The sequence below is a fragment of the Gorilla gorilla genome, chromosome 2, assembly GCF_029281585.2.
Source record: "Gorilla gorilla gorilla isolate KB3781 chromosome 2, NHGRI_mGorGor1-v2.1_pri, whole genome shotgun sequence".
Lineage (NCBI taxonomy): Eukaryota > Metazoa > Chordata > Mammalia > Primates > Hominidae > Gorilla > Gorilla gorilla.
In genome coordinates this window covers 25,056,550-25,078,864 of record NC_086017.1, presented here as the reverse complement: position 1 = coordinate 25,078,864, position 22,315 = coordinate 25,056,550, and the positions used below count along the sequence as shown (strand labels likewise).

Sequence of the window (22,315 nt, the reverse complement as noted above, 5' to 3'; positions counted from 1 at the left end):
CTACAATGGGTCTAGATCTTGTCCCTCCCTCGACTAGACAGCCGTGACTGTGGGTGTCATTAGACACACGCAGCAGCTCAATCAGGGCTCAGGGAAGAAGGCTTGTGAACCCTGGGCAAAATCTTTTAATCTCTTAGGCTTATTTCCTCAATTGTAAGAAGTACAAATAATAGTATCTATACTTTATTCAGCTATTGGGAAGATTAAAAAGAAAAAGATACACATTGGGTACACAGTAAACACTCAATAATGGTCAGTAACCTGTCTTTTGAAGCTTTACCTTCAAGGTCCAAGTTAAAGTATCAATTCTTCAAATACAGTTTTTTATATTGGTCCAGCCAAAATTAATCTTTCCCTTATTCATACACTGGTGGCATGTTTTTAGAGCTCTATTATAGAAATCAGTGCCTTAAGTTGTTCATATATAGGTCTCTTCTAATACATTTGATGGCAGGGATTAGGTTTTTAGTTTGCATCCTGTACAAGATCTTTACCACAACAGGTTCAAATCATGTGTTTATAATATAGTTCTTATGTTCTGGATTTTTTCTTTTTAAAAAGTAACAGAAAACTTGTTAAATTTGTCCACCTAAAATTAATAGGCTAAAACTGAAAGCATGAAGTATTTACCAAAGTGAAATCTCATTAGTGTAATAATCTACCACTACTCTGTAAAAGAACAGATTTTTGTTGAAGTATATATTTTCATGCAAATAATCTGTTCTCATTTACATGAAACACGACAGATGAAATCTTTCAATAAATCTAAGTTAAACTATGCAATATCCGTAAGTATAAACATTTTATTTCAATTTAAGGTAGTAGCAATACAAAATAAGTTTTGATAATTATAAAGTAGAGACAATGAAAAATCCCACCCTATTTTTAGAATTTTAAAATATTGAGCATCATTCTGTCCTGATGGGTTTTTATGTAAAGTGGGAATTTACATGACACCAGTATCTTGGCAATTCACTTTTTCTGAATGCTACATATCCCAATCACCATATATTAAATTCTCTATTTTCTTCAAAGTGCTATTGCCACAAGAGACTGAACGATACAGCAATTTAAAAAAAGACCACACAAACTAAATTGTAATGTCTTCAATATCTCAATTACTGTTTTTTAAAAATAAAAACTGCAGTAGTGAATTTCTTTAAGTTCTTGCTACATGATTGAATGGGAGATAACCTCAACAATTTTCATTCTTAGGCATGAGCATCTTCATGCTAAGGTAGTCTATACTTAAAAGCTTTATTCTTTCATAACACCTGGGCAACAAATATTTTAAAATCATAAATAATGCAAAATTAAAATCAGTTATGGTGGCACAATTCATTTGGTAACTAGTTGCCCAAGATGTATAGTAGAATCAAGCAGGTTTAACTTCCACATGCTCAGCAAAAAAGGGAAACAGTGGAAATATTTCAGTATATTAATCTAGCCCACTATTGCACTCAAGGAATCTATATCCTTTCTTTTTCTCATCTGGTCTCAGTTCCTTTATCCTCTTAGCAAAGGCATCTCACAGTGATGACTGAGTCTAATTTTAATCATATGCACTTTTTATACAAAATGGCCCCTAAAATGCAAGCCAACTCTATATACACAAAACCATGTAAACGGTACCTCTAGGTGATTTAGGTAATTCTGACTATATACAGTTCTTACCAAACACCCTGACAAGCACCAGATTCCACTGTAACACATTTTTAGAGATTTAACTCCATTATGATTGTTCTGCTTACTGTCCTGAAGATTTGTGTCCTTATTTGAAGAACTGATGTTTGCTAAGTATAAAAGCCAGTAACTTGAGATTTCTCCATCACTGAAGTTGTGTGATCTTGATGGGGATAATACTATTAAAGTCCAAGAAAAAAGGTCCTTCTTGTTTAGGCAAAAAGGTACTAGGAATGATATTGAAGATCCCAGAAGGTATATTTTCTAATTCCAGGTAGCAAAACCCACACCTATATTTAGAGAAAATGAGAATAAGGTTTATAGAAGATGATGCCACAAAAAGTAAAGTATAAAACAGATACAATAAAAACGCCAACATTACCTATAGTCACCACTAGATTTCCTCAGAAAGCCATGGGGACCAGGATCTCCTAGAGTAGAAACTGTTACAACCTCAAATCCAACGCTATATTGCCTAGCATTTAAAATGAACAGAATTACTGTATTAATATATATTCTCAAACATGTGATTTAAAATAACTATATCTGAAGTGCAGATGTCATACTAAGTTTATGTTTCTGAAGTTTCAGTAGAGAGAAACATACACACTCTATTTTTGATCATAACACACTATTTATATATTTCAGTTGAAGCCTTAAAGATTAACACCAGATTAAACTTACTTTAAGAGAGACTGTATTTTTACCATGGGCTCCCTGGGAAATATTTTACTTTTTTTGAGACAGAGTCTCACTCTGCTGCCCAGGTTAGAGTGCAGAGGCACGATCTTGGCTTACTGCAACCTCCGCCTCCTGGGTTCAAGTGATTATCCTGCCTCAGCCTTCTGAATAGCTGGGACTACAGGGGTATGCCACTGTGCCTGGCTAAATTTTTTTGTATTTTTAGTAGTGACGGGGTTTCATCATGTTGGCCAGGCTGGTCTCGAACTCTTGACCTCAGGAGATCCGCCAGCCTCGGCCTTCCAAAGTGCTGGGATTACAGGTGAGAGCCACTGCGCCCGACCTCTTTTTTATTTTTGAGACAGGGTCTCACTGTCACCCAGGCTGGAGTACAGTGGAGCAATCATGGCTCACTGCAGCCTTGCCCTCCTGGACTCGGGATTCTCCCACCTTAGCCTCCTCAGGACCTGGGACTATGGGTATATACCACTATATCTGTCTAATTTCTTAAATTTTTTTTTTATGGACAGGGGGTCTCACTATGCTGCCCAGGCTGGTCTGGAACTTCTGGGCTCAAGCTATCCTCCTGCCTTGGCCTCCCAAAGTGCTGGGATTACAGCCTTGAGCCACCGCGCCTGGCCACAGGGAATAATTAAAAATATTGTCATTGGCCAGGCGCGGTGGCTCACGCCTGTAATCCCAGCACTTTGGGAGGCAGAGGTGGGTGGATCACAAGGTCAAGAGATCAAGAGCATCCTGGCCAACATGTTGAAATCCCGTCTCTACCAAAAATACAAAAATTAGCTGGGCATGGTGGTGTGCACCTGTAGCCTCAGCTACTTGGGAGGCTGAGGCAGGAGAATCGCTTGAACCCAGGAGGCGGAGGTTGCAGTGAGCCGAGATCACACACTGCACTCCAGCCTGGTGACAGAGCAAGACTCTGTCTCAAAAAAAAAAAGAAAAAAAAAAATGTTATTGTAACAAATGGAAAGGCCTATGGGACAGGAAAGAAAGCCCTGAAACAAAATCTGAATTTACAGAAGTACTTAGCATATTATAAACGTGGCATTCCAAATCAGTAAGGAAAGATTCATTTAGATGGTGATGAGGTAACAAAAAATTTAGAAAAAAACTCTTAAATTGTATTTCATACCAAATATAAAAATATATTCATATGAATTTTTTAAATGCAAAAAATTGAACCATAAAATAATCAGAATATGGTGAAAATTAATTTGATAATGTGGTGAGAGTTCCTGTCCACAGCAAAATGAAACCAGAAGACGGATTTCATTATTTTAAAATGAAATGTTTTTCTATGTGGGAGAAAAATGACAATCTGAGAAAAATATCCACAAATATGTGAAGGAGTTAATACCCTTACCTTATTCATGCTTATAATTTAAAAAAATGACAACTCTATGGGCAAGAAACATGAATAGGGGATAAACAATATTGTAATGAACATTATTACATGTTCAATCTATCTAGAAATTAAGTACAAAAGAGCAAATAGGTTTATTTACCTATTTCACCTATCAAACTGGTAGAGGTTTTAAAAATGACTTTCTTGTGGAAAAATAGTTTAATCAAATCTTCGTATCTAATGGGTTATTAACTGCTGCTGCTGGATTAGTTTGTAAGAAAAGCAAAATTAAGCCCAATCTTATTTAGAAGGTAGTTCTGTTTTTATTTGTATTGTTTTTTTTTTTTTTTTGGTTGTTGTATGAGACAGGGTCTCGCTCTGTCAACCAGGCTGGAGTGCAATGGCATCATCTGGGATCACTGCAACCTCTGCCTCCCAGGCTCAAGTCATCCTCCCACCTCAGCCTCCCAAGTGGCTGGGACTATACAAAGCACATGCCACCATGCCTGGCTAAATTTTTTAAAAAATTTTTGCAGAGATGAGGTTTTGCCATGTTGCTCAGGCTGGTCTTGAACTCCTGAACTCGATCCTCCTGTCTTGGCCTTCCAAAGTGCTGGGATTACAGGTGTTAGCCACCATGCCCAGGCTGTATTCTCTATATTTTTTAAACCTTTTAAAACTATGAAATATAACACTTAAGTAAAACATATATACAACTTAATCATTTGCAAAGTGAATAAACACCTGGGTAACCACCACCCAGATCAACAAATCCTCTCAGTGCCACAGAATTCCCTGTATATTCCTAATTGCAACTCCTGTCCCTCGACAGAGCTTTTATAGTAATAACTGTCTTGCTCTGCTTTATAGTTTTACTACCTTAGTGTGCATCCTTACATGAGTATTTCAGTTTTGTCTATTCTTGACTTCACAGAAGTAGAATCACATGGTATGTATTCTGTACATGTGGCTTTTTAAGACTTACCATTATGTTATGTGTAGCTGTAATTTATTTCCATTGTTATGTCAGGACTATTATATGACTATATTATAATCTTAAATGTTGTCAATGAATATATGTTTCCAATTTCTGGCTATTACAATGGTTTACTGGCCATCTGGATTGCCCCCTTTATAATGTGTTTTTATTTTTTTATTTTTATTTCTTTTTTTATTATACTTTAAGTTTTAGGGTACATGTGCACATTGTGCAGGTTAGTTACATATGTATACATGTGCCATGCTGGTGCACTGCACCCACTAACTCGTCATCTAGCATTAGGTATATCTCCCAATGCTATCCCTCCCCACTCCCCCCACCCCACAACAGTCCCCAGAGTGTGATATTCCCCTTCCTGTGTCCATGTGATCTCATTGTTCAATTCCCACCTGTGAGTGAGAATATGCAGTGTTTGGTTTTTTGTTCTTGCAATAGTTTACTGAGAATGATGATTTCCAATTTCATCCATGTCCCTACAAAGGACATGAATGTGTTTTTATTTTTTAAAAACTGCAGATTTTTTTCTTATCAATGTAGCATATTTACAAATATTTTAATATGCTCTTTGTCTTAAGAAATCTTTCCTCTCTTGAGGTTAAAACATTTCCTGCATTATCATCTAGAAGCTGTATTGTTTTGCCTTTCACATTTAGGTTTGTAATCCACCTGGAATTTGATGTGAAACAGGGTTCTAATTACCCTTTTTACACATGGATACTCAATTATTCCGTACCATTTATTGAAAAGATTGTCCTTTCCTCACTCCACTATAATGCCATTGTTATAAATCCAATGTCCATATATGCTTAGGTCTGTTTCTAAACTTTTTTGTTATACTATGTTCATTTGTAATAGAACATCATTAATTTAAGAAAGTTACTCATCACAAACCTTGGTCCTCGTAGCTCAATCAGTAACGGCCCAGTCTTTTCTATATGGAATTGGTAGATGGGGTTATTTTTGTGAGTCTCTTGGAAATTTCCACATCCTCCAGCACTCTGACCACTCCACTTTCCATTAATCTAATAAAAACAAAAGTTTTAGTATTAACAAAATTTCATTCTCCAATTCCACTTAAAGACAAAACTCCTTTCCATCTCAAAAAAAAAAAAAAGGCAATTTTCCACTCTGTGGCTCCAACCCCCCTCTCCCATCTTTATTTGCTGCTGACAGCCAGGCTGCTTTCCTCCACTAACCCCTATTTCCATCTCTTAGCCTCTAATCAAGTTGTTCTTTCTACCAGGAATTTTCCATAGAATCTTCCTCTATACATGTAGCCCACCCTGCAGTTAGTCTCAAATGCTACTTTTAAGGTTGATCCACATTGCCTTCTCTAACAACCAAAGTTTGCATTCATCTTCTTTCTCTGAATTTTCTTTTCACAGATGTTGCTCACTGAAGATCTTGTATTCCAACCCAAATTGAAGGCCACTTACGTTTCCCTTATATTCCTGTGAACCTTAAGAATGTCTTTATTGCATAATAAATTGCTAAATATAAACAATAAAATGAGAGAAATGGGAAAGGGAATTTAAAAATTCTAAAAGAATGCTGAGATTACAACAAAATGAATTTTCTCACCCGTTTTGATAAGGTGTATGGTGAAGGAATCTTTGAAAAAGTAAAGCTGCATGCTGAATATACCTAGATTTAAAAAAAGACTGTATTGATAAATTTTACACTTACAAGAACATCAAAGTGATACATGAATATATTGGAAGACTAAAAAAATCAGTTGGCATACACAAGTCATTATTCTATAGGCAGCCTAGTATCAGGTCAGGTTTAACGAGCTGGGAACTGAGAAGCTAGGGGTCTGGTCTTGGCTTTCTCTGCTAGTAACTGTATGCCTCAGGACAAATCACAATTTTTCCAGGCTGTGGCTTCTGCATCTGAAAAAGGAATGGGTGGCAGCAGCTCCCAATGTCCCTTTCATCACTAAAAATCTATTCAAATTGAGCCGCTTATCTAGAGCAAACAAATCTATATAGAAGAAAATTACAATGACCTTCCCAGCTAGATGAGAGCGGTACATTTCTAGGTGACTGATTCTCTTTCACTAAGTTCAAAGTCTTTTTAAAGTCAATAAAAATATTAAACAGCGAAATAAGTTTTTATTGCTTGCTTTAAAATGAAATACACTGGCTGGGTGCAGTGGCTGACACCAGTAATCCCAGCACTTTGGGAGGCTGAGGTGGGTGAATCACTTGAGGTTAGGAGTTTGAGACCAGCCTGGCCAACATGGTGATACCACATCTCTACAAAAAATACAAAAATTAGCTGGGCATGGTGGCAGCACCTGTAGTCCCAGCTACCCAGGAGGCTGAGGCAGGAGAATTACTTGAGCCCGGGAAGTGGAGGCTGCAGTGAGCTGAGATTGCACTAATGCACTCACTCCAGCCTGGGTGACAGAGCAAGACTCTGTCTCAAAAAAAAAAAAAAAAAGAAAAAAAGAAGTGTATTATTAGTCCAACATACTATATTACCACGGGGCTAAACTATTACTATGAAAATAAAAATGCTCTTTCAAAATAAAAACATTTCTTTTCAAATGTATTATTTTCTACAGAAAGTATAATTTACTATTAAAATGATAAGCACAAAAATAGAGAGCAATACATTTTCAGAAATAAACTTTTTCTCCAGATAATACCACGTACAAAGCAGAGCATATTACATACTTTATATTACTGTGTTTTGTCATTGTGTGTTGGTTTTACTTACCCGAACCGTGTAATGGATTGTGTTCTGTTTTTCATATTGAGAAACCACTAATGTAAAGGTATGGGTGCCAGGTGTGGTCAGCTTTATCTTAGTCAAATAATGAGGGCTGTTAATTCGAATTCCATCAATGTATGGAGGTGGGTCAGCTGCAAACAAACAAGTAGGCTTAGAGAAAAGGAGACTTTTCTTTCTTTAATTTTATGGTTGATGTAGGAAAAATAATTACTTGGATGGACATCTCCTTAACTGATTCTCTCCTTAAAATATAATGATATTAGTGAATTATAATTTCAGTTGAAAACTTTAAAATTAAACAGTTCCTAATAAACAAAAATAATCTTTTTGAATACTTTCAATGAGGTATAATAGTACTTGCTATTTGCTCTGTGTTGCATTTCAGTAATTCCTACTATTTGTTCTGTGTTGCATTTTTCTCCCGTAGAGGATTTTAAAGTCAGGATTAGTTTTTTTTTTCTTTTGAGATGAAATTTAAAAAAATAAAAAGAAGTATATAAAAATATATATTCCCCACCACTCAGGTTTAAATTAACTTTTTTTTTTTTTGGTCATTCTAGCCTTTTCATAAAACAATGTCTCTTTTAACCACTACACTTATCTTATTCCCTTCTATTGATGGATTTAGTCAGCATCTTTTTAGACTTGAATACAAACGTACCCACTCCTAAAAATGAATGAAAAAAATAACTGTTTCTGGTATAAGTGTATATATTAAAAAAAAGTGTATGTCTTATATCTTTCATTTTTCACTCAACATTTTAAAAAGAGCTATGTTGTTCTATACGGATAGTTTATTTCTTATAACTGCCTGTATAATATTCCATCATACAAATATGACATTTTATCTACACCCCCAATTGCTTATTTAGAAAATCTGGATATTCAGATTATTTTCAATATTTTGTTATTACAAAGAATGCTGCCTAATATATTATTTGATAGTCCCATCAGTCAAGCCTGATACAATAAAATTTTATGCATGCCAATTACTATATGTTAAGATCGATGGTCTCACTTAGCTTATTTAGGAACGCTGAATATTTATAATGGGACCTATCAGAAAAACTAAGTATTCTGGTATCTCAAACAAATCATAAGTCTCTAATGATTAGGGGTGGTGTGGTCTAGTGAGAAGAGTAAAGAACTGGCATATCTGTGGATCTTGAACAAGGTTTTTAACCTTTCCATGTTTCAGTTTACTCTTCTGTCAAACAGGGAACAAGGCCTGTCCTATTTACTGCAGAGTGTTGTAATTAAAATAAAATTATAAACATGAAAGTATTCTGAAAAGGCAAAATCACTATACATAAGATGGAGCATTGTTTTAAAAAAAGGAAAGCTTGGCTAATTTAACTTGATATTTGTCACTGGACCTTCTATGTGCCATGCCCATTCCAGAACGCAGGGATATTGACTAGCAAGACTCAGTGCCTGCCATCAACACATGGTAATAGGGAAGAATGCCATACTTCCCTATGATTAAACAAAGTAAGACTTAAACCACCTCTGATCACATCTTCCCATCACTGCCCATTTCTTTGCACAGCTTTCTTGCAAGAACTGTCAACAGTTGCTTCCTTACATCATAGTCTCTTTTAAAACCAATCCAACTGGGCTTCTAGCCCCACCTCTCCACTACGCCTGTTCTTATCAAGGTCAACAATGACTGACTGCCACGATGCTAAGTCCAATAGTTTCTTCCCTTTAATTTTTATTTTAGGTTTGGGGGTACATGTGAATGTTTGTTACAAAAGTAAATACGTGTCATGGGGGTTTGTTGTGCATATTATTTCATCACCCAGGTATTAAGCCAGGACCCAATAGTTACCTTTTCTATTCCTCTCCCTCCTCCCACCCTCCCCCCACTTCAAGTAGACCTCAGTGTCTGTTGTTTCCTTCTTTGTGTTCGTAAGTTCTTATCATTTAGTTCCCACAACAGTTTCTTCTCTCACCTAATCTCATTTGATTTCTCAAACATCAATAGATGCAACTGTCCTTTGTTTTTCTCTTGAAAAATGTTCTTTGCTTGGGTTATGTGAAACCTCACTGTTTCATCAGGCCCTCTGTTCAAATTCTTTTGTGGTACCTTTTTCCTCTGCTCAACCTCAAGGTGTCTGAGAGTCCAAGGGTCAGATCCTGGGTGTTAAATCTCTGTACCCACAACTCTCTTCACAGGTGATTTATGCAGTCCTATCTTCAAACTCCATCTATATGCTCCTGACTCCCCTATCTGTATCTCTACCCTTACCCCAGAACTCTATTCAAAAATCCAACAGCCTAGCTGCATCTTCATTTGGAGCCAGGACATGTCATTTTCCTGATTATGACAAGCCAAAGACTCTCTGAACCCTTCCCGTGGTGTACAGAACCTCATGTGATCTGACCTCTGCAAATCTTTCTGACCTCTTTTGATACCACACCTACCCAGGCAATTGGCCTGTTCTCTGTCCCAAAAATACACCATCTTTTCTCACTGTAAGGTCCTTGTACTTGCTGTTCCCTCTGCCTGTAATGCTTTTCCCTTGATTTCTTTGCATGACTGGTTCCTTTTTGTTATTCATAGCTCTTCTCATCCCTGCTCAAAGAGGTCTTCTATGACCACCCACCAAAAGCAACCAACCAGTCACTCACACATAACCCTTTTTTTTTTTTACACATGTGTATCAGTACTTGCTATTTTGCTTATTAACTGTCTCCCCAACTAGAACATAAACTCTATGAAAGCAGAATCCTGTTTTGTTCATCACTATTCTCCAGAGCCTTAAGATAGTTTCTCTCACTAAGTGATACACATTTTTTAAAAATGTGAAAGCAAAGTGGTTTCAATACAATGTGTTAAATATCTCAGGTGCCCAGTGGAAGGAATGGTATTTAGGCTGGACCTTAACTATGTGCATTAAGCAGAATAGGGAGAAAGGAATAAGGCAGGAGGAGAGATTCTTGAGAGAAGAAACCATGTGAAAAAAGGCAACAAGGGCATGGTGTATTCTGGAGTAGCAACTATCTCAACTGTGAGAAGCTGGGGCATGAAATAAAGGAGGGCAGATAGATTAAGGTGGGAATAAAAAGCCTTATATATCATGCTAAAGAGCTTAGATTTTATCCAGAAGTTCAAGGAAAACCACAGAATACATTTGATTAGAGTAAAAGACATCATTTAAGTTTCAGAAATAAAATTCTGACAGCCATGTGCAAGAATATGGAAATCACCCCTTGGAGTCTCCAAATTAAAACAAATCAAAACAAAACACAGAACAGCATGAATACCCATCTGCTTGAGTGGTTTCTATTAGTCTATCAACATAATTATTTCTCTATATTATCTACATAAAATGTGTCATTTTTCAACTTAATCATATAAATAAAATCTTATGTATGTTTATTTTAATGTTTGCTGGGCTACTAAACATACCTGGGTAATAAACTTTTTTCCCATCAGTCTTGTATACAACCATTGTGATAAATTCTCGATTATTCGCAAAATCATCCTAAAATCACAAAGAATCCAATGTGGTTAGAAAATGGGTTCAAAATGCTATTTATTTTCTTTTTAAATCTCTCCACAAAAAATGCTCTTTAAAGTTAAAATATCTCTAATTTTAAGAGCATTGTTTTCAGCTATTTAGTGCTATAAGAAACATTGTTTTTCTGAATTAAATTGTCATTTTAATAGATGACCACAATGTATGAATGTATATTAAATAAGATTCGGAGGCTATTAAGATTATGGTTAACCTTTACAGAATCAAGACTAATGATTCAACATTTCCAAACTCCCTTCAGCATATTTCAATGTTAATATTAAGACCTAAACTATACACGATCAACCCCCAAACCCTCACTGAAAAGCACAAACTCCCTCATACTTTTCTTCAGAGATGACTTTTGAACAAGATTTTAAGTGTATAATTATAAAATACAAATTTCCTTAGAGGAAAATATTCATTTATCTGAGAAAACACTATTCTCAGGGCACCTATGTAAATTAAACAGGCTGGTGTTTACGTATGTCTTTCACAATGTTCTAACTATATTAAAAAAAATTCTGCATGGGATATCATTAGAAGGGTATCAGTACCTTGTCTGTTATGTGTCTACTAAGCAAAACCCAAACTGCAGCGCCCCCCTGTGGACACTGCACCTCCAGTTTGTACTGGGGGTTGTTGGCCAGGCTATAGGCATCTTTCACAGGTCCTTGCTTAGCATCCCAAGTACTAAAAGATAAAGTCAACAAAGAAGGTTGTAATTAAATTTCTCATAGAGCTAAAATATAACACTATTTCAAAAAGTGAATTAAGCTATCCAAGTTTTTGGTTTTGTTTTACTGTTTTTAAATTCTTTTGGCACAACTAGGAAGCATGGAAAGAAAACAACTACTAACAAGATAGTCACTGTGGGCGTGACAAAAAGATGGAATGCTTAGTCTTCCTAAATTAACCATTCCATTATTTATTTATTTTTTTGAGACAGAGTCTTGCTCTGTTGTCCGGGCTGGAGTGCAGTGGCGTGATCTTGGCTCACTGCAACCTCCACCTCCCAGGCCTGAGCGATCTGCTGACCTCAGCCTCCCCAGTAGCTGGGACTACAAGTGTGCGCCACAATGCCTGGCTAACTTTTGTATTTTTTGTAGAGACGAGGTTTTGCCATGTTGCCCAACCTGGTCTAGAACTCCTGAGGTCAACTGATCCACCCACCTTCGCCTCCCAAAGTGCTGGGATTACAGGCATGAGCCACCGCGCCTGGCACCATTATGTTTTTAAGTGAAGAAAGTGGATGCTATTATAAAGCATACTCTGCAATGTGCAAAAAGTTACCTGTGAATACATGTTGATTCTTTAAAAAGACCTGGATTCCAACTCAAATAAATCACATCATAATACTGGCAGAGGTCATCCCAGGAAATCCAAAATATTCCTGAAAATTAATATCTTTGTTAATCTAAAAAAATCTTAATGCTAAAGTTACACATGTTTTGTCTTGTTAAAACATGTTTTTTTTTTGAAGAATAAATGGTATTAAAATTAAAAAGATATATTTACCGTTGTCTATTTTCTGAGCTGTTCGGGGATCAAAGTTTAAATACTTTTGCAACTCTGGAGTCCAGTTTTTTACATCATTTTCACTGTATCTTCCTTTCCAACGTAAATGACTCCAAGGATTTTTCAACTGGATAAATCGCAGCCCCTATATAAAAAAGAAACAGGAGATAACATTAAGTTGCAAAACAGTTTTTACCACATTAGTTCTCTTATTACAGGATGAACTGAGTACTTACCAATTCTTTTCCCCTCAAATCAACTTGAAATTAATATTTTTAACACTTTCACCAGGTCATACATCGATCAAAAACTGTAAATGGCTGCCTACTCCCTAGAGCTAATAGTGCAGTCTTTCACCGCATGTAGTTAAGTTAAAATTATATAAAATTCAAAAATCAGTTCCTTAGTCACAGCAGCCACATTTCAAATGTTAAATGACCACAGGTAGCTAGTGGTTATAGTGGCTAATGCATTGGGCAGCCCAGATAAAGAACATTTCCATCATTGCAGGAGTTCTGTTAGACAGTACTGCCTTAGAGCATGAAGTATTTTCTGCCTTTTCAAAGCTCACTCTACTCTGGCTCCACTTTATTTTCCAGTATTTATACTCCATGTACCTTTGGCTCTAATCTAGTTTCTCCTTTCAGAATGCAATAAAATCCTTATTCAATTTTGCCTCTAAAGGCAATTGATCATGCTGTTCCCTTTTTCTGAAAGGCCCTCTTTGATCCCTTTAGCTACCCTTTCTTCTCAGTGCAGACATAGTGAAGAAAAGAGAAAGGAACATGGACTTTGGCGTCAGAATAAAATGGGACCAAATTCCAGTTCTTTGGGTGGGTCATTTACCCTCTCTGAACATTCATTTACTCATATGTAAAATGAAGATTATGATGTGTCCCTAGAAGATGGCTGTGAAGATCAAATGGAATTAACATAAAGTATCTAGCATTTAGTAATTTCTTTCTTTTAATTACTTTGAATTCTCCAAACTTCATAGTGCTAGCAATCTGTATTACATTAGTTTAAAACAAATAGTATCCTATCTTATACTGTTTCCTACAAATGTAGTCATCTTGTCTCCCCAATGTAATCATTAACTCCTTGAAATGGTAACACTATCATCCCTTTTCAGATTTTCCACTCATTTATGGAACAGAATGTAAAGGTAAATGCTTAGTAAATACCAGGCATGTCTACAGAATTGATTACATTGATTCGGGAAAATAAAAGAGGTGGTAAATCCAAAATAATATTTGTCTTACTGCAAGCAATCACCTTAGGAAATTGTGTACTTTTTCTCATGATATCATAAATCAAACTGTTTGGGAGACATCTAAACAACCACAACAACACATTCCTTTGCTATTTTAAATGGTGACAAATTGTGGCTGGGGGTAGATGTATGTGATTTCTGGACATAAGACTCATTCCTCTTAGGCTATATTCCCTAGAAGCTTCATTAATACAGTTTCTTTCATCAATATCTTCTACACTGTATGTGTCTCACCACACATAAGTCAACTGACATTTCACTCTAATTCCTTTCTTTTCAAAAAATTTAATTCTCCATAAGCAGGTAATCTGCCTCATTTCAGGACTCTTAACACTTTCTAAAAGAGGAGCACAAAGGAGAGCAAATTGCTGCTAAGCTTTTCAGAGACAGACCCCCAGCATCAGTGATATTCAAGGACACCAAGATATGGATGTAGATTTTGTTTGGATGGGTAGAGAACCAGCCCTAAAAAGAAGGAATGCTAGAGAACAAAAAAAAAAAAAAATTTGATTTTGCTGAAACATCCAATTTCTAAAGTTATTTCCAAGTAGCAGCAAAGGAAAAGCCTTGGACAGCTTCAGAAATTCTATGATAACACCTGTCTGAACTGAAGTCAGCACCCTGATCTGGAGATGTAACTCCATAGTAGACTATGAAACATCACCTCAAAGACACAAAAATGACCCAAAGAGAGAATCGCTGAGACTAAAATGAAGACCTTGGAATATGCAAGCAGATTAGAGGTAGTCAAACAAAAATGATAGCACTTTTATGCAAATATTAATAAATATTGAAAATCTCTTTAAGTGAAGAAAGTCACCAATGATGTAATACTGAGCAGAGCTGTCAGAGTCTAAGATTAGGTCTTTCTGCAAAAAAGAGGTCCTAGAGATAAATGCTTGAATCAAATATGGAAATATTTTAAAACAGAAGTCAGAATTGGCCGGGCGTGGGGGCTCACGCCTGTAATCCCAGCACTTTGGGAGGCCAAGGTGGGTGGATCATGAGGTCAGGAGATCGAGACCGTCCTGGCTAACATGGAGAAACCCCGTCTCTACTAAAAATATAAAAAACTGGCTGGGCGTGGTGGCGGGGCGCCTGTAGTCTCAGCTACTCAGGGGGCTGAGGCAGGAGAATGGCATGAACCTGGGAGGCGGAGCTTGCAATGAGCTGAGACTGCGCCACTGCACTCCAGCCTGGGCGACACAGTGAGACTGTCTCAAAAAAAAAAAGAAAAAAAAAAGAAGTCAGAATTAAATAAACACTTCAAAATATAAGTAGCAAAAAATAAAAAATAAAAATAATGCACCTAGGAAACTCCTTGAATATATACCCAATAAAAGAGTACTGGAGAAAATCTTTATATATAAATATACATTTTTTGAGGCAGGGTGTCACTGTGTCAACCAGGCTGGAGTGCAGTGGTGTGATCTCAGCTCACTGCAACATTGGGCTCAAGTGATCCTCCTACCTCAGCCTCCCAATTAGCTGGGACTACAGGCACGTGCCACCATGCCCAGCTAATTTTTAAAAAAATTATTTATAGTAGAGATGGGGTCTTGCTATGTTGCTCAGGCTGGTCTTGAACTCGTGGCCTCAAGCATTCCTCCTGCCTCAGCCTCCCAAAGTGCTAGGATTATAGGTGTGACCCACAGTGCCCAGCCACTTAAAATGTTTTGACTGGTATTTGTGGCAAATTACAATTCTAAAAAACCCCAAACTTATTGGTGTACTTAATTTCACATAATTTTTATATTTTTTGCTTTAAGTGGGCAATTTTTATGCCACTTTTAAAGAAACAGTTCTATAGAGCATGGCTGGGGGGTTCAACACTGACCAGCTAATTTAGAAAGTTCCAAGACTATAAATTTTAAAATGGTGCAATAGGTCCCTACTGTCCTCATTAATTCATATACAGTCATGCACCATATAATGAAATGTTAGACAGTGATGAACTACATATATCATAGTGGTTCCATAAGATTATAATGGAGCTGGAAAAGTTCTACTGCCAATTGACATCCTGATGATCCTGCCCCCCATGTGGGCCTAGGCTAATGTGTGTGTTTATGTTTCGGATTTTAACAAAACAGCCTAAAAAAAAATTAAAGAAAAAAGCTCATGTAAAGTACTTGTGTACAGCTCTACAATGTGTTTGTGTTTTCAGCTAGTTGTTATTACAGAGCCAGAAAGTTAAAAAAAATTTAAAGTTTATAAAGTAAAAAATTACAGTAAGCCAAGGTTAATTTATTATTGGGCTGCTCCGATGGTAGTGGGTTAATCAGAACTTATTAATAACATTCGTATCACTAAAGTTGGTATACAACCACCACTGATGAATTTGACTGGCTTAGAACAATTCATTATTGAAGAAAAAAATATTTTTATAAAGTCTACATGTCTAGCATTCATAAAGTCTACAGTAGTGTACAGCAATGTCCTAGGCTTTCCCATTCACTCACCACTCACTCACTCACCCAAAGCAACTTCCAGTCCTGCAAGCTCCAACCATGTAGGTGCCCTATACAGGTGTACCATTTAACAAAATCTTTTATACTGTATTTTTACTGTGTTTTTCTATGTTCAGATATACAAATACCAAGTTGTTATAACTGCCTACAGTATTCAACACAATAACATGCTGTACAGGTTTGTAGTCTAGGAGCACTAGGCTATACCACAGAGCTTGGGTGTATAGTAGGCTGTACCATCTAGGTTTGTGTAAGTACATTTTATGATGTTCATGCCACAACAAAATCACCTAACAATGCATTTCTTAGAATGTACACTCATCATTAAGCAACACGTGACTGTAAATCCATGTGCCACACATAAGAAAACCAGTCTAATTAACACATAGTAGTGCTCTGTTATTGCTGACTGATCACTACTTCTATTCGTTCTGTTATCAAGGGTCCTTCATTAAGAAATAGTACTTGTTTAATAATCTTTGTATTTTCGAATCCATAGAACCAATCCATTTTTCAGTTAAAAATAACAACAACCTCAGAAGTAATGAAGTCAAATATTCTAACCAGATATTGCAGAAACAGGGTCTGTCTGAAAGGCCTGACAGCACGCAAGGGCTTCTAGGAAGAAAAATACTTGCTTACACAAAACACACTGGCATGTATCTTATGCCCAGCTATCTTCCTATTTTCTTCCCCTTTCACAATTTTTTATTTTTTCAGACATGGTCTCTATCACTCAGGCTGAAGCACAGTGGTGTGATCATGGCTCAATGCAGCCTTGATCTTCTGTGCTCAAGCAATCTTCCCACCTCAGCCTCTTGAGTAGCTGGAATTATAGACATATGGCACCACGCCCAGCTAATTTTTTTTTATTTTTTGTAGATATGGGGTCTTACTATGTTGCCCAGGCTGGTCTTGAACTCCTGGCCTCAAGAGATCCTTCTGCATCAGCTTCCCAAAGTATCGGGATTACAAATGTGAGCCACCATGCCTGGCCCACTTTCATAAGTATTTATTCAGTGTCTACTATGCTTTAGAGCAGGGGTCCCCAACCCCCGGGCCACAGACAGGTACTGGTCCATGGCCTGTTAGGAACTGGGCCGCCTAGCAGGAGGTGAGCAGTGGGCAAGTGGGCATTACAGCCTGAGCTCTGCCTCCTGTCAGATCAGTGGTGGCATTAGATTCTCAAAGGAGTGTGAACCCCATTGTGAACTGTGCATGCAAAAGATCTAAGCTGTGTTCCCCTTAGGAGAATCTAATGCCTGATGATCTGAGGTAAAACAGTTTTATCCTGAAACCATGCTCCCACCCACCCCCCAGTCTGTGGAAAAACTGTCTTCCACAAAACGGATCCCTGATGACAAAAAGGTTGGCGACCACTGCTTTAGAGCTTAACACTGTGATTGATCCAAACACCAAGAAGCAGCTTGGAATCTTGGGAGCTATGTATTCCGCCTCAAAACTGCTGGTTTTATGGAAAAGACAAAGAGGTGTAACAGCATTTCTGTTCTGTCATCAGTATCTGTGCCATCCCTATGATTTCCTTTCCCACCTTTTAATTTCATAATTTTCAATGGTAGAGATCAAGTTAATGTAGGTGAAATGGTTTATAAACTCCACTTAAACCTTGATTTGTCAGTATTCAGAAGTCTGATAAATTATCTGGGATCCCTGCAATGTCTTATCCAACAAGAAAAATAAAAGAAAAAGATTTAAGGCAAAACCTTGAACTCTCTAATATCCAAAACAGCATACGCGTGTGTGGGAACCAGACCCCACTTCTCTCCTTCAGCTTCTGTCATCATTCCAGTTGACGCAGTGATGAGGACATCTCCTTTGTGAAATCTGGAATGAACCCCAAAGACAATTAATTGAAGTAAAACACATTTGTAATCTAAGATCACACCATTTTATCTTTTAGTCTAATGGCTTACATGAAAATGGGCTGTTCCTACCCCTGAAGAATTTTCAAAAAGAAGTACATTTCTAATGCACAGTATATAAAATAAATTATCACATTTCTCTCTTTTTTTTTAAGTTTCTGGCAACTTAATTCTAAACCAGAAATCTACCAAAGAAGGAAAACAAATGCTACATTTCAAGTGGTTTACAAATAAAAATAAAGACGTGAAATACCACAGGCATTTCCCAAACAGGCATATCATTTTATTTATCAAATCACTGAGCTTTCTAGTTTTGCAACCGAATGTGTATCACTGTTTAGACAAACTTCCAGTCCCTTAAATGGATATGGATTATCCATTTAAGGCTTAACTTCTCAGACTTCTCTTTTCCCACTTTCCCTCAACTTGGTAACTAATTAGTAAATCTAAAATAATTTTTCTATATTACATATTCTAATATTTTGGATTATCTACAATTTGGATTAACTGTAACTATTAAGGGAAGATAACTGAGGACTGGCTATAGGAAGTACATAATGTGAAGTCTATTTTAAAAACAATTTCCTTAATAACTAAAAACAACAGCTTCTGCAATCTCTATTCTAAATAAGGCATGATGTTTTTAAATTTTTATTTATTTATTTTTGAGATGGAGTTTTGCTCTTGTTGCCCAGGCTGGAGTGCAATGGTGCAATCTCGGCTCACCACAACCTCTGCCTCCTGCGTTCAAGCAATTCTCCTGCCTCAGCCTCCTGAGTAGCTGGGATTACAGGTGCCTGCCACCACATCTGGCTAATTTTGTATTTTTAGTAGAGATGGGGTTTCTCCATGTTGGTCAGGCTGGTCCTCCAACTCCCAAACTCAGGTCATCTGCCTGCCTTGGCCTCCCAAAGTGCTGGGATTACAGGCATGACCCACCGCGCCCAGCTAGCATGATGTTTTTAAACGGCCACATTTACCACACACATAAAACAAAGAAAAATGTTTACCTCTGATAAAGCATTCTGAAAGAATTATCCTTACTGAAAGTTTGGCTATCTGAATGCATAGCAATTCTTTCTGGTATCCAGCCAGTCAGTGCATGAAGATCAATATTCTGCAACAGAAACACATTTCAGGACTGCCAGTGTCATTTTCAAGTTCTTAAATCCCCAGAGCAGCTATTACATCTCACTGATTTGGCATAATGATTTTGGTAGAAATAAATCAGAAGGTAGTTGTTTTCAACTAGTAATATATATCTTATTTAACTCAAATTCCTACCTGAATTTGAACATGCCTATTTTTCCCTACAATCTTTGTTGCTTTTCCTGAATAAAAAACTATTTTACAGGTGAATATGATAAAAAGACATGTAACAGAAAAAACTGCTTCAACGATGCAGTCACAAGTCCTTTAGTGAGTTCTTGCAATGATGTTCCTCATGTTTTACATACATTCCCATTCTTTCTCTCTCTAAACTCCACTGAGTAAATTAACAAGCAACAATTAGAAAGCTAAACTAAAAGTATGTGAAGAATAGAGCAATTGAAAGTATAGGCTGGGAAAAGAAAAACTGTAACATCCTATTGCATTTAATTATGACCTATATATTCTTTGCCTAGCATTAGAACTGGGCATAAAACTGGAAAAGTCAAGGACACCTGGTTTGGCAGGGAAACTAATCACTTATGAATGATGGGTGATTTGCATACGTTACTTCATTTTATTATTGGAATAAAGATGCAATTTTCATCTTTACGACTTTAAGACAAGAGGTGGATATTATCCTTATATTATGGATACATGAAGAGGCTAAGAAAGGTTAAACACATTTTCTAAGGCCACAGTCTGGTTATTGTAAGAATTTAAAGTCATGCCAATCTGACTAATTTCTTTCTGGCTCAAGTCTAGTTTACCTCATGCAACAAAAGGTCACTGGAAGACACCTCAATCTTATAGGTTAAGTTCTGTTAAGATTGGATAAAACAAATAACTCCTTGAACCTGAATTACAAATAAAAATATACATGACAATATGACACATCCATTTGATCTAAACAGACTGCTCTGGAAATGTACACTGTATTTATAATTGGCCTTGTATCCCAACAAAAGCAGACACAGTTTAGGCTTTCCCGGATACACAAGAAAATATATATATCCCCATAATACGGGGACTGGTCATCCTTTTTCAGGGGTTGATAATCTGCTCTCTTTCCCTATAAACAAAAAGACTATCTAGAATTTTTCAAATTTAAAACAGTTATATTAGATAGCTTAAATCTGTGTCTGGATCGTCTTATCTATTACTTACGGAGTTGGATCCTGGAAAATCATATCCTCCCATGACTTTCATGTATGCTTTTTCTATGAGAGAAACCCATAATTCACTTTTGTTGTTGGAATAAGAACAGAGCAATTCTCCCTTGTGATCAACAGGTAACTGGTCATCAATTATCACCTGGAGAAAGAGAACATTAACCTTCTTAGGTGCACAAAATATCTTAAAATCCTTTCTATCAAGAAATAAAAACATACCTTTCATACTGATAAAATATAAGGCACAATATGCTGACGGCTATTAAGGTAATGTTTCTAGAATCATACCAATTATAAAATGTTGTTCTTTTTAATATGATGTCTTTATTCAATTTTACAAGCTAATCTGTCAGATGATAACCTTCAATCAATTGATTAAATGTCATGTAACTATCACTGAAATTAAAAGGCTGAGCATCTGAAATGAAAAATCTAAAATTTGAAATGCTCCAAAATCCGAAACTTCTTGATCACTGACATGATGCTCAAAGGAAATACTTACTGGAGTGTTTTGGATTTTCAGATTAGAGATGTTCAACTTGTAGGTATTCTGCAAATATTAAAAAATCTGTTAAAATCCAAAATCCAAAACACTTCTGTGTCCCAAGTATTTCGGATAAGGGATACTCAACCTATATTATTCTAGAAACGTACATTTAAAATAATTACAAAAGGGCCTCACTTTTAAATACAGTATTATTGTCATTTTATTCTAAACCTATAAAAAGACTCATGTATAGTTGTAAGAGTAGAACATTATGGCTAGAAAATACATATAAATAACAGAGGAAGTCGTCAGATACAGTATCTAATTCATATTAAAAAGTGATCTGAGGCTGGGCGTGGTGGCTCACGCCTGTAATCCCAGCACTTCAGGAGGCCGAGGCGGGAGGATCATGAGGTCAGGAGATCGAGACCATCCTGGCTAACACGGTGAAACTCTGTCTCTACTAAAAATACAAAAATTAGCCAGGCGTGGTGGCAGGTTCCTGTAATCCCAGCTACTCGGGAGGCTGAGGCAGGAGACCCACTTGCACCCAGGAGGCGGAGGTTGCAGTGAGCCGAGATTGTGCCATTGCACTCCAGCCTGGGTGACAGAGTGAGACTCCATCTCAAAAAAAAAAAAAAAAAGTGTTCTGAGAGATATGAGGATAAGAATTTTGATTTAACACCAATAGGAAGATTATGCAATACATCTTTAAAGATTCTTTAAACAAGAGGTCAAGAATTATAGTTCAGTAAAATTATTCTCAATAATTTTCTTTACTTTTTAAGTAAATCAGGTAAAATGGCTCTCAGAGAGTATTCTAGACAACAACATCAGCATCACCTGGATTCTTGTTAGAAATGCAAATTTTGATCTCATCTCAGACCTCCAGAATCAGAAACTCTGGGCGTGAGGTCCAGAAACCTGTGTTTTAACAACAGATAATCACCTGCCAGGTGATTCTGTGCATACTAAAATTTGAGTATTACTGAACTACAGAGCAATGATTTTCAGGCTGGATCACAGGTGATCTAGGTGAAACGCAGATTCTGATTCAGCAGGTCTAGGGTGAAGCCTGAAATTCTGCAAAACTAACAGACTTCCAGGTGATGCTGATGTTGCTGCATGGATCTCAACATGGACAGGTGGTGGAGAACCTTAACAATGCAAGGCCCTTATAACAGAGTTCAGAGTCTTTCCTTAAAGAAATTAGTGTGAATTAAAATTATGCATATATACTTAAAAGGAAATAATTTCAAAGGCTTCTTACACTTAAGTTATGACTACATATACACTCTTCTGACCTAACAGATTTAGTTTGTCTGATTTCCTTTTAATCAAAACAATCAGATGAACTATCAGATGAAAA

General features: G+C 36.7%; 1 protein-coding gene across 6 annotated transcripts in view; it reads right to left on the bottom strand.

Moving 5' to 3' along the window:
* Nucleotides 1-785: 785 nt before the first annotated feature.
* CAPN7 (calpain 7) overlaps nt 786-22,315 on the bottom strand; it is a 46,186-nt gene continuing 24,656 nt past the window's right edge. For 2 of the 6 annotated variants that reach the window (XM_031009176.3, XM_063703419.1), the window contains 12 exons: nt 20,455-20,601; nt 19,149-19,255; nt 17,980-18,100; nt 12,512-12,656; nt 12,287-12,386; nt 11,551-11,686; nt 10,885-10,960; nt 7,455-7,600; nt 6,312-6,374; nt 5,622-5,752; nt 2,066-2,158; nt 786-1,973 (listed from right to left, as the gene is read on the bottom strand). In XM_031009176.3, the coding sequence (XP_030865036.1) occupies nt 1,829-1,973; nt 2,066-2,158; nt 5,622-5,752; nt 6,312-6,374; nt 7,455-7,600; nt 10,885-10,960; nt 11,551-11,686; nt 12,287-12,386; nt 12,512-12,656; nt 17,980-18,100; nt 19,149-19,255; nt 20,455-20,601 (1,410 nt within the window). In that variant the 3' untranslated portion in view covers nt 786-1,828. Of the gene's footprint in view, nt 1,974-2,065; nt 2,159-5,620; nt 5,753-6,311; nt 6,375-7,454; nt 7,601-10,884; nt 10,961-11,550; nt 11,687-12,286; nt 12,387-12,511; nt 12,657-17,979; nt 18,101-19,148; nt 19,256-20,454; nt 20,602-22,315 lie in introns of those variants that run through there. The other 4 variants (XM_031009177.3, XM_055381088.2, XM_055381090.2 and 1 more) reach the window with 4 other exon arrangements.